The sequence below is a fragment of the Gossypium hirsutum genome, chromosome A13 (genome assembly GCF_007990345.1).
Source record: "Gossypium hirsutum isolate 1008001.06 chromosome A13, Gossypium_hirsutum_v2.1, whole genome shotgun sequence".
NCBI classification, from domain to species: Eukaryota; Viridiplantae; Streptophyta; class Magnoliopsida; order Malvales; family Malvaceae; genus Gossypium; species Gossypium hirsutum.
In genome coordinates this window covers 4,352,357-4,365,763 of record NC_053436.1, presented here as the reverse complement: position 1 = coordinate 4,365,763, position 13,407 = coordinate 4,352,357, and the positions used below count along the sequence as shown (strand labels likewise).

At 29.5% G+C, this 13,407-nt stretch overlaps 1 protein-coding gene across 1 annotated transcript; it reads right to left on the bottom strand.

Annotated features, from left to right (window-relative positions):
• Positions 1-56: 56 nt before the first annotated feature.
• LOC107894239 (thiamine biosynthetic bifunctional enzyme TH1, chloroplastic) lies at positions 57-3,935 on the bottom strand. Its single transcript, XM_016819501.2, has 10 exons — positions 3,811-3,935; positions 3,367-3,684; positions 2,309-2,383; positions 2,077-2,152; positions 1,921-1,996; positions 1,630-1,764; positions 1,445-1,509; positions 1,174-1,301; positions 845-1,101; positions 57-724 (listed from the first exon to the last, which is right to left on the bottom strand). Exons 1-10 carry the CDS (start codon positions 3,853-3,855, stop codon positions 193-195), a joined length of 1,707 nt encoding a protein of 568 aa, XP_016674990.1. The 5' UTR covers positions 3,856-3,935; the 3' UTR covers positions 57-192.
• Between the last annotated feature and the right edge of the window lie 9,472 nt (positions 3,936-13,407).

The window sequence follows — 13,407 nt, the reverse complement described above, 5'->3', positions numbered from 1 at the left end:
TGTTATTTAAGATTTAGTTGTTTCGGATGTACGAATTTAACACAATACGAGTAACATGGAAAATAGGAACTTGTCCATCCCTTCTATGATTATTACAGAAAAAATCGAGTGATGCTTAAGATTGTCAACATTCAGTTTTTGAACATCTCATATTGAGATAGTTATCTTATCAGAATCAGATCATAAAACTTGTCATGTACTACCAATGTTAGATCCCAATAGCACTTCATGCAACTTCCTTGTTTCAGTCTGTACACATTCCCGATCAAAAAGGGCCGAAACAACAGCAACGCCTTTTAGATTCGGTGTGCGGATTTCCATTACAGCACGTGCATTTGACACACCGATTCCACCAATGGCCACCACTGGTAACTTCGAAGCCATGCAAACGGTTTTCAGCCCATTCAAACCAACTGTGATATTGTTTTCCTTGGTGTTGGTTGGGTAGACACCACCACACCCAATGTAATCAGCACCATCAACCCATGCTTGTTCAGCTTGCTCCGGTGTCTTGCAAGAGACACCAATAATCTTTTCTGGACCAAGAAGAGTTCGAGCAACACAAGCAGGCATGTCGGACTGGCCAACATGCACTCCATCAGCATCACAAGCAATGGCAACATCAACACGGTCGTTAATCAGCAGAGGAACTCCATGCAAACGGCAAATTCTAAGACATGCTTTTGCAGATTCCAGAAAGTCCTTTGTTTCAGCATCCTTCTCTCTGCAAAAAGTGAAGCTATTTTCATCACAGACAAACAAAATCCGCAAACAGCCTTGTGTAGCAGCAGTTCCTACAATCTAGTTCATGATAACCGAGAAAAAAAATACAGCTGAAACCGACCTTAACTGGATAATAGTAGCACCTCCGTCTATGGCAGCTTTAACAGCATCAACGATAGATCGGCCCCACCGTTTGTTCATTCTTGAATCTGTAACAGCATACAGAAACAAGTCACTTGGATCAAATGGCTGCTGCCTATGACAATCTTGAGAATGACTCTTAAGTCTCAATAGATGATCAAAGGGGCCTTGAGGTCCATTTCCAATAACAATCTCTTTGCTGTAATCCAATGCAGTTTCAACAAAGCGTTTCGCTACCTGCCAAAAGACAAGTGGCTAAGAATGAGAGAGAGCTGGAAAACAGTAAGGCCATAGCAGAGATGTAATTACCTTAACAGCTGAAAGCATTGGATAGCCTTTTGCTACTTCAGCTGCTATAGATGATGCCAAACTACAACCGGTACCATGAGTGTTACGAGTTCTTATACGGGGCGAACGCAGCTCGTAGAAGTTATGACCTACGGAAAGTCGAATTTTAGAGTTCAGTCAGACATCAAAACCATTTAGTTACATCCATAAAAGAGTTCATTTGCTGCAAACAATAGCAAAGGAAGGGTGGAAACAGTTTGGCTTTGAGAACCACAAAATCTAATAAACCTACCATTATATAGAATATCAACAGCATCTGATGAGTCAGGTAGGTCACCCCCCTTGACAAGCACATTCCTGAAAAAACAAACATTATCAGTACATAAAGTATCTGTTTAACTGTCTGTGAACATGAAGTTATAGATATTTGTAGAACATTTGTCATATTATGCAAATCAAAAGAGCTTTTCAACTCACTTTGGGCCCATATTATGCAACAATCTTGCAGCAGAGCGCATGTCATCCACCGTTTCCAATTGCATACCATTAAGCAAAGCAGATGCCTCCTTCAAATTTGGGGTTATTATGTCAGCCATTGGAAGGAGCTCCTCTCTGAAAGCATGAAACAATAATAAAAACTACTGAGAACGAACCACAGTTCACTTCGGCAAACCTCAAATGAAATGATTGTGCACAACGACGTTTGTGAAGAACCAAAAGGGTATACATATTACTGAATACTAAGAGAAAAAAAAAGCCATAACATACCGAAAAGTGGAAAGAATGGAAGGACCAGCTAGCACATCCCCACTTGTAGATACCATGACAGGATCAACCACCAAAGCTGCCTTCGGTTACCAGAGAAATGTCAACTAAAATTGCAACTCAAAAAACACAGTTTCAAAATTTATTTCCATTGCGTACCATGGACAGGATATTCCCTGAGCGTCCTACAAAGTGTCTTGACTATGCCAACAGAAGGTAGCATGCCTGTTTTCACCTAATACCATAGATGATAAAGCTTAAGCTGAATTATTTTGCAGTTATACCTAATACTTGAAAAGACCATAACTGGGAAACAGTAGTAAGCCCCAATTATGGCTATGAGTTACTCATAACTAAGTACTTAAAGCTCAACATATTAACTATGTCTTACCACATCAACTTGCATATCAGAGAGCACAGACTTTAACTGTTGTGCAACGAAATCCTCCGGTACGTTACTTGCACCCTGAAAATCAACCAGAAAATTAATTAATCCATGACATAAACATAAAAGATCATCAACCTTAAACATAAACAAAGCATTCGAAGAACAGTTCATGAGCAGTTTAATTTATTTGGTTTCTTCTGCTTAACAGCTCTGTTGAACCTTGTTAAAGTTTAGATGACAAGTGCATAACCATTGAGGACAAGGGGAGAGCTCGTGAGCAGTTTAGTTTCTGTTTGTTTATTAAGCTAAATAAACAAATGTTAACAAAATTTTGAAGCTCCTTTATTAAACGAACTAAACACGAACAAAGTATGGTCGGTTGATTTATGCTGATGAATAAATTTGTTTATGTTCATTTAAAGCTCGTTTATTAAATCATATAAAGCTCATTTAAAACTTGTTTATTGTTTGATTATTATATATTAATAAAATTATTATTGTTTGTGTGCTTATTTTATTTATATAAATATAAACATTTAATTATTTTATATCTAAAATATAATATATATATATATATGTATGTGTTTATTCATTAATTGTTTGTTTATTATTTTATAAACATTGTTCCTGAATATGTTCTTCATGAACATTTTGTTTAATTTTCACAAATATGTTTGTTCAAGAACATAAACACATAATTTTAAATAAATTAACATGAAAACATTTTGAAATTATTTACAAATACAAACCTAACACGAACAATCTTAAAAATGAACATGAACAAAAATCTGGTTGTTCAACCTCCGTTAATTTACAATCGTACGTAAATTCAACAATAGCAGCTAATCCTATATTCTCTACACATATTATACAAAGATATGAATCTTTTTCTATACAATCATTCTCGTTCTCTTTTTCAGGTTTCAAATGATGAAAAGTCTTCAAGCCAACGAAGCAAGATGGTTCAGAATTCATCAAATAAAGAAAAAAAAACCAAAATTCGAAGTATTGAAAAGAAAAAAAGGACAGAAAAAAGAAAAGGTTTGCGAAGAATATAAAACCTGAACCCCAACAGTGTTCTGAGCAGTGAGCGCAGTGATAACAGTAGAACAATAGACTCCACGAGCAGCGCAAGCCTTGAGATCAGCTTGAATTCCAGCCCCAGCACCCGAATCAGAGCCAGCAACAGTCAAAACATGTGGGGTTTTCGTCCTCGAATCATCGCTCAATGTTGAACCACCCTTCTCCTGCATTGCTACAAAACCTTGCGATCGAACAGAACCCTCTTTTCTTACAACAATGGAAGGTAAATTGGAAACTCTAAAGTTGTTAGTATACCCTTTTGCACAAGCATGAGTAGGAGTTAACAGCAGATAATTCTGAAAGAAAGGAAAAAGGAATTAGATTGTTAGTATCAGATTCTGCAAATGCTTATCTTCTACTACTGCAAATATTAGAGTTTATGAGTTGGGTAAATGGATTAAAAAAAAAAAGGGTAACTTTACCTTGTTGGCCAACGAGAGAGTGGAGAGAAATGTGGCAGAGGCCATTTAGAAGAGCAGTAGGCGACTTGCTGATTGAAAATTAGATAAAATATAAAATTAAATTAAAAAACTTATTTTACCTATCATTGTCTGCTCCTAGAGGTGTTGATGGCCAGGTTACTTGTCTCGACTCAAAGATCCGCTCGAAATGTGGGAGGAATTAAGTAAAAATATAAGCTCGAAAAATAAATTTGGATTAAAAAATGAGTCCGGCCTTGGGTAATGTATTTTTAGCCCCGAGCTCGGCCCGACCCGAATTCACTAAAGGACAAAAAAATCTACATTTTTTTAATGTTATTTTCTTGTTATTTTCTCCCTATTTTGCTACCATTTTATTATTATGTTACTACTATTTTGTTGTTATTATTTGGATATTATATAAAACTTATTTTCTTGTTAATTTTGTTATTATTTTAAAGGCATTTGTTAAATTTTTATTATTTTAGAGGCATTTACCTGTTAAGTTGCATCTATATTAGTGTTATTTAAGTCTACATATTTTTAAAAATTTATTTTTAATTTGTTGGGAAATATTTATTTTGATGTTTTTAGTATTTTTGATGTATTATATATTTTTTAAAATAATATAAAAAATACGGGCGGCTCGGACCGGGCCCAGTTTTTAGTATTTTTATTTGATCCGGGCTTGGAAAAAATTTTAAGCCCATTTTTTGGGCTTGGCCCGGCCCATGAACACCTCTATCTGCTGCTCCTATCTATTCTCATTGTGTTTTATTTAGGTAAAAGTATCAAGAAGGTCCCTATATTAGAATTGAGATTGTATTTTACTCCCGAACTTAAAATAATTAATCCATATATGTTAGATCAAATAGTAAATTGGTCATTTTGTTTAAAACTACATCCATTTGTTCTGTTAAAACTTGATATGACTAACAAAAAAATCAGACAATGACACGTGATACACCATGTGTACCTCATGCCAACATATAAAGACCAACTTTTTATAGTAAAATTGGATGAAACTAATTATAATGTACAATGACTAATTTTTCCATTATAATTTGGAACTAATTATACAACTTGTGTAAATAACAAAGGGTAATATACAAAAATAGTCACTTTTATTTGCCCCATGTTATATTTTAGTCACTTATGTTTGAAATGTTACGTTTTAGTCACTTATGTTATTATTTTGTTACGAAGTGATCACTTTATTGTTAAGTTCTGTCATCTCTCTAACGGTAATTCTACGTGGCAGTCCAACTAGATTTTAGGTGCCAACTTGGATTTTTAAATGGGAGGAAAATAGTTCTTAATTAAAAAAATTTAATTAATTAAAATTTTTAAACCTAAACCTTAACTAAAAAAATTGTTCATCTCCTCTTTTTTATTTTTCTTCCGTCTCTTCTTTTTTCTTCAATTTTTTTTCATTTGACTGGAAAAACTATTATTAAGATTAAAATAGTTGAAATCAAATTGATTGTTTCATAAAGACGGGTTGAATGGAGGGTTTAAGTATGTCTCAATTGAGCTCAGATCAGAAATCCAAGTACTAAGCAGGTAAAACTAATAACATAGAGATACAATTTAAAGAAAACAAAAGCTACTAACCAATTAGCTCTAAACCAAAACTTATCCAAGTCCAGCAAAAAAAAAATATTGCAAGATAATTCGGCACAAAATCAGTAGTAGGAAAAAATAATCTGGAATACCCACAAAGAGATTGTAAACATACAAGTTGATTCAGATCAAAAAAAATTTGATTGAGAAATCAATTATTCAAGAACTGTAAAGAACTAGAAAAATATAATTATTAGAAACAAGAACAGTGAAAGTAACAACCCTTTTTCTGAAAATTTTACAATTAGCTTGAATGAAAACGGTTCATGAAAACATATTTTTGGTTGCATTTTATGGGATGTCTACCGACCCACAAACAATTTCAAAAAGTAGAAGAAAATATTAAGAATTTTAATTTAGCGTTTTCATTAAACAATAAAAAATCTAATCTTTTGTTTTTTTAGTATTGAATAAAATAGATAGAGGAATGCAAAGAAAGACATACATGAACCCTCCATTGATTCCATCTTTATGAAGCAGTCAATTTGATTTAAACTATTTTGATCTTAATAATAGTTTTTCCACTCAAATGGAAAAAAGAAAAAAAAAACTATTGAAAAAATGAAGAGATGAACAGTTTTTTTAGTTAAGGTTTAGGTTTAAAAATTTTAATTAATTAATTTTTTTAATTAAAAATCTATTTTCATCCCATTTAGAAATCCAAGTAGGCAACTAAAATCTAATTGGATTGCCACATAGGATTACCGTTAGAGAGATGACGGAACTTAGCGATAGAGTGATCACTTCGTAACAAAATAATAACATAAGTGACTAAAACGTAACATTTCAAACATAATTGACTAAAATGTAATCTGGGACAAACAAAAGTGGCTATTTTTGTAGATTACCCAATAATAAATTGTGTACATTAAAACAAAAGTATATAAAAATCATTAAAATGAAATTTTAATTGAATGATAAATTTAAGGTTTTAGTGATCCAATTGGTGTGAGTTCAACTATATACATATTTTAACTTATTTTTATTAAAATAAAAAGACTAAAACACCTTCAAATAATATACTTTTTTTAATTACAAAAGGGCATTTTTATAATTTCCCAACTGAATTTGTGACCCAGTTAATGACACCAACTCACGGGCTTAATAAATAAGTATAGATATATACAACTAATGTAGATAATAATTTGTTTATATTTAAACAAAATTGTATAAATTATATTAAAATGAATTTTTGGTTTAGTGGTAAGTTTAAGGTTTTAGTAATCGATTTAGCGTAGGTTCAAATTCCGCCATAGTTATATTTTAATTGGTTTGTCTTAAAATGAAAAGATTAAAATACCATTAAATGATATAAATTTTTTTTAATTATTGAAGGATATTTCTATAATTTCCTAATTGAATTGGTAATTCTATTGAGAATAACACCAACTCAATCAATAACTTAATAAATAGTTTAAATATTTATAATTAGAAATATAAATAATTTTATATTTCACTGTCAATATGCAAAATAATTAATAAAATTAATTATTTTTGTTAAAATACTGACTTATATTTTTTTTAAATAATTCCAATTCATCGTACTAACACTTTTTTTTCATTTGAAGGTTTTTTTAAAACTAAATATGTTAATATTTTAATTAAAATAGTTAATAATAGAAAATTAAATAATCTCCAAAATCCAATTTTGAACATAGACAAAATTCAAGATTTGACTGAGGTTTGTTTTGCAAAAGATTTTCAATTAATTTTATATGTTAAATACAAATATAAATTATTTTTCACCATAAGTGTAAAAATCATAAGGAACAGTATATTCGGTTCATTTGATTAAAATGTAAGATTTTACAGTTTATTTGTTATAATGTAAAATTACTTTAAAGTATGTTTTATTGAATTATCTTGTAGAATTTGTCATCATTTTCATTATTGTTGTTTACCATGCAAAGGTGGAGCTTTTGGTTTTATTTTACTGAAAATGAATGTTTAAATTAATTACATACCTCTTTTCTCAAATAAATAAATTAAATTTTGGGAGCAGTAATAAGATTACGTTTGGTTAGTTGAATCTTACATTAGGTCTTGTAATACTACATTTTAGAATAAAATTATATTGTTTGGATTTTTAACCTTCCTCCCACTCGATTATCTTGTGTTCTTGAATAGTGTCAAGATATCATAATATATGATTAATCTCATTAAGGCCCACTCTTTAAAGTTTTATTAGATTACGGGTATAATATTAAATTTTTCAACAAATTTTCCATTTTTTATTTTAATTGATTTAGCTTTTTTTTTCAATAAGATTAAAGATTAATTAAAAATAAATTTATATTTTTTATTACAGTTAAACAATAGATATCATGCTTTAACATTATAATTATTATTTTATCTATTAATTGATTTATTAGTGTATTAATTATGATCGGTGATGCAATCAGCCGATCATTTTTCATGAATTATTTAATTATGATTTATATATTTATTTTAACATCATATATTTATTTATTAATATATAAACTGTAATAAAATGTAAGAATTATAATAATTTATCGTACTTTTATGGAAATTGTGATTAAAAAATAAAAGAGCTAGAGTTGTTAAAAATTCAATTCTATAATAATGACAATTTAGTAAAACGTGTTTCTAAGTAATCTTATATATTTTGTCAACTAAACGCTTGAATCTAACATTTCAATTAAATGAACCAAACAAGTTAATGTAACAGATCATCCGGAATCTTATTACGAAATGTAAAATTACATTTCTTGAATCAAAGTATTTTATTTTACTAATAAATTATTCTACTTCTATAGCAAAATAATTATATATTTCCTTTTCCATACAAATAAATTAATATTTGAGAAGAGCAATAACCATTTAGAGTTTTTATTTTCCTCAATGTGATAGAAAAAATTATATATAGATTTTTTTTATTAAAACATGTTATTTGTTACGATTTAAGGGTGAAATTCATTAAACGGATCAAAATAACTAATAAAATTGTTTAGATAAATAGTATTAGACTGAATGTTAATTTTCTTTGACTTATAATGATAAAATAAATATATACAGTCGACCTTCTCTATAACAATTCAATTTGTCTGCCTAAATATTGCTTGTTATAGAGAGTTAGACTGTTATAGAGAGATAATCGTTGTGAGCTTACCATAGAATTTACATCGTGAACCTCCATCAAATAAAAAAAGTGATAATTATGTTCAAAAAAGAATGAAAGTGGGAATAAAAACAACAAAACTAAAAGATGCATAACAAGTGCATGTATTATTGCTTTTATGTATATTTTATTTTACATTCTGCTCTCACATGTTTAATTACAAGATTCATAAATCTAACAAGTCCAATTAATCAATATATTATCAATTTAAATTAATTAATTTATCACGAGTTACTAAATTCAAGTGATCAATTTATAAGTTTATATGTCCCAAATTCATTGTGGAATATCTAATTAGGGAACTTAATAGTTTATTGAACTGATATATTTAATTCCACTAATTGAAGATTATTTTCATTTAATAAAATATGATTAATATATTTCTTAACGTGAAATATAATCATTTTATTTAAATAGTATTTTAATTAATATAATTTTTATTTAATAAATGGTAATTAATAGGTTTGTTTATGTGAAATAGATATAATTTTACTTAAAAATTTAGACAATGTGTTGTTATAAATAATTAATTTAATAAATAATGTATTTTATAATTATGAATGTTGTTATTATAAATGAAAAGTTGTTACATATGATTAAAATAAAACATAAAAATTTGATTCTTCTAAAAATTTAGATATTATAATCAAATGTCATTATAGTGATGACTGTTATAAAAAAGACTGACTGCAGTTAGATATTAGGGTTTTTTTAATGTATGCCAAATAAAAGAATGAAAATATGTGATATTGGAAATTATTTAGCAAAATTTATTGAATTATATAGTAAAAAGGTGAAGTGGATTCACTTTTATTGTAGGAAGATGATGTCAATAATGGATGTTCATGGTGCTGGTTATATATATGCTATTGGTTAATGAAAAGTCTTAGTTTGATTAATAGAATTGCCAATGCTTTTTAAGCTATTCCAACTTATCAGTTCTAGCACTATAAAGCCAAAACATTATGCTTCATAACATTTTGACCCATAAGAATGGTAAATTTGGGTGAGGCTTGATGAATGAAATGAAGGATTTTAATCTTGTTACCTTTAATATATTGATATTTGTAAAGAATAAAACTTAATTTAAGAGTTAGAGCATATTTTATGGCTAGTTGTTTATCTTTTTGAAGAGTACATTCGACAAAAGGATTAATCATTGCAATCGGCGGTGGATACCTTGGTTTTGACAAAAAATGAAAGAGTTCAAAAGCTTCACCATGGGTTTGTATCGGATATCATTGCTGTAACGGCCCGTTTTCAGTAGTGTTGGAAACAATGGCTTCAAAACTCCGCTTTTTGATGGTCAAGTCAATAAATATTATTTATTAGTATTTACGAGTCTATTATAAAAGTTATTTTGAATTTTAGTCTGAAAATTTTGTTGATTGAATGGCTGATTAGGGTACAAAGACTAAACTATAAAAACCGTAAAAATTAATCGTTGTTGATTTTTATTTATTAAAAGGTATCTAAAACATAACATTAAGGTTTTAAATGGTACATCAACCATTTTAGAAAGTTAATGGACGGTTTAGTGTCATATTTAATTAAATTAATAATAAATTTTAAGAAATAAAAATATGTAATAATAAAACAAGTGAATGATGGTGGAAGGGAAGAGAAAACATTATTTTATCTTCATCCTTCCACTGAAAATCACCATTGAAGAAAGCTTGGGAGAGTTGAAGTTTCGACTACTTGCATAGGTAAGTGAATTAAGCTCGTTTCTTATAATTTTTATGCTTTTGAAATCCCACGAGCTTGATTTAGCTAATCTAAGGATTAGATCGTAAAGTTGTTAGAGTTTTAAAATGTTACCTTTGATGATTTTTGAAGTTTTTGTTGTTAAATGGATTGATTGTAAGCTTAGATGTGATTAGAGACTAATTTGTAAAATGAAATTTGTTACTTTAGAGTTTAGAGTCTAAAATACAATTATTTCGAAACTGCCATGGAATTTCTATAATTATGGATTTTAGAGAGTTATAAATGGATGAAATTGAAAATGGATTGAAAAACAAATCTTAAATGTGAAAGATGTGGTAGTTTCAATTTTAGGGACTAAATTTAATAAAATGTGAAGCTTTAGGATTTTAATAAAAAGTAAGGAGAATATATCCATGCATGTCATATTATCCTATTAAATTGCTGGAATTGATAAATTGAATTAGAATTATTATATAGATCAAGAATCGAACCAATCGAAGGATAATCTTGAGAAAGGAAAATTTTTTATTAGTTCTTGGCGTCATGTTTATTGTTGTTTTTAGTTAGGTAAGTTCGTATGAAGTCTATTTTTGTTAATGTGTATTCATATTTGTGTTCTATAAATTGCTTATGAGTTGAATTGTTGTGTAATAAGGAATACTTGACATCAAAATGGCTAATTTGCAAAATGAGGTGTTTGTGTCAAGTATAAATGAAAATGTGATATGAGATGGTTACGAATTGTTAATATTATCATAGTATCTATATAAGACAGACTTATAAGGGTTAAAAAGACACGTATAAAAATTTAAGGCCCATGTGAACTTAGTAAACGGTTAGGATACAAGTGGCATGCCGTTAAGGTCTAGAAGGAACCAAGTGTCGGTTTTGGATGTCTTTACCAATACATGTGTTGCAAGTTTTCCTTAAAGTCCCAATTCATAACTCGTGTGAGCAATTACATTCACAGCTCGTGTGAACAATGTAAGTCCCCATGTATTCAAGGTTACTATAGTTCTCCAGGCAAAAACAGTAACTAAATGAAATTGGATTGAATGGCGAGATGAAATGTGAAATCAATGGTTATGTGTATGAAATGCTAATGTTATATATGCATGAATGATATTTGCAGTAATGAACTAAGTAAGTTGGTTGTGGTGCTAAATAGTGTAAAGTTGACAAGTTTTAAATCATACTTATGTTATGTGATTTCAATTACTTGTATTATTTAATGTCGAGGTAAGTTAAATTGGTTTCTGTATGAACTTACTAAACACCCAAAAATGCTTACCATTATTCTGCTTTTCTTCTTTGTAGATCGTTGGTTGTTGAATGTGTCGAGTGGATCACGTTGGAGCTCATACTATCTGCTTTTCGATTCAGTAGACTTTTGATCATTTTGACTCGGTTATTTGTGGCATATACTGAGGTAATTGTACAGGTTGAACTTTAATGGCTACATGTCTTGTACATAGGTGTAGTTGTGGATATGTTAGTATTGAGACTTGTCACTTTAGTCTACAAATGAAATTTGGTATTAAGATGGTTGTAATAGTTGTAAATGTGCATATGGTTGTTTTGGTATGCCATAATTGTTGATATGAATGGCAATTTTGAATGTGTATTGCATGTTGCTTCTAAGCGCACTTTGAAAATGATATTTGTTGCGGAAATGGTATGTTAGATAGGTTTTGAGGTTGTTGTGGCATTGATACCAAACTTGGTATGTTGTTTGGTTTTAGAACTGTGGTTACTTATATGTGCTTGGAATTGGTGTTTTGATTGCATACGGTTAGTTATAGTTAAGTTTTGGTAAGTGTTGGATTAGCCACTTTGAATTGAACAAGTTGAGGTGCATTGAATGGCATATTGGATTAATGTTTAGAGAATGATACGTGTTAGCTTGGTTTTGAGGTATTTTGAACAAGTCAAGTGTTGTAAAATGCTTAATCAAGATTGTTATTTAAGGTTGGTTTTGAAAACAAACTTCAAATGACCTATTTTTGTGCCAGACGATCTAGTCACATGGTTATGTGTTAGACACGGGCAGGTTGCACAGTTGTGTGATTTTTATTTTAGAAAATGGGACGTGTTGGAGCCACATGATTCTCGGTTGTCACACAGGCCAGCTACACGCCTGTGTGAGTACTGTAGGTTTGGTCAATTATCTATTCACACGGTATTAAATTGTTACACGGTCCAGCCACATGATCATGTGATTACTGAGATGAAAATTTGGTGTTTAACCTACACGGCTTCAGAGACTTACACGGCTTGGACACACAGCCGTGTGACCCTTGTTTTGCATAATTGTCATTCTTTTTGAAAAAGTTTCTAATTGGTACTTGTTCAATCTCAAGTCAACTTTATTGCATTTGTAAGCTCGTATAAAGACTCGAGAGAGATTTTAAATTGTATCAAATGATTATTATGACTAAATTTTGGTTTGAGTTTGCTATTAAACATCTATAACTATACTGTTCTGTGCTAGAACATTTCGTAACTCTGGTATTGGCATTTTAATATCATATTATTATCGACTCAATGCAATATTCTTTATTCAAATACGAATATTTTTGTTCTCAACAATTCATAACTATATTAAATTTAGTCGTCAACACTTACCCATTATGCCAATTTAATAATAATTATAAAAAATAAAAATGATTAAAGATAAAAAAAATCAATTAAGTCATTATCAATATTTTTCATCCAATTAAGCCTTTATTGACAAAAACAAATCAATTAAGCATTTACCGATACATTTTGCTGGCGTGTCAAAACACACTATCAGTGTTTATTTTGTAATTTATACTATTATTTAAGTTCCTAATTAAGTTAGTGTCACGAGTCAACCGAACACCGATTCAGTTAGAGAAATTATGAACACGTCATTTGGTAATTAGAATAAATTATATTTTTAAGGGTATTTTAATCTTTTCACTGGACACCAACCTAACTAGGGAAATATGAAAACATCGTTTCATAATTAAAATAAAATTTATCTTTAAGAGTATTTCAATCTTTTCATTATAACAAAAATAAATAAAAATATGCATATAGTAAGAATTAAACTCGCACCAATTGGATTATTAAAATTTTAAATTTATCACTCAATCATAACTTCA

Excerpts from the sequence above, each read along its gene's own strand:
- LOC107894239 (XM_016819501.2), bottom strand. The coding sequence starts at position 3,855 with ATGGCCTCTGCCACATTTCTCTCCACTCTCTCGTTGGCCAACAAG. Across the intron at positions 3,685-3,810 it reads CTCTCTCGTTGGCCAACAAG|AATTATCTGCTGTTAACTCC; the intron begins GTAAAGTTACCC and ends CCTTTCTTTCAG. Across the intron at positions 2,384-3,366 it reads AGAACACTGTTGGGGTTCAG|GGTGCAAGTAACGTACCGGA; the intron begins GTTTTATATTCT and ends GTTGATTTTCAG.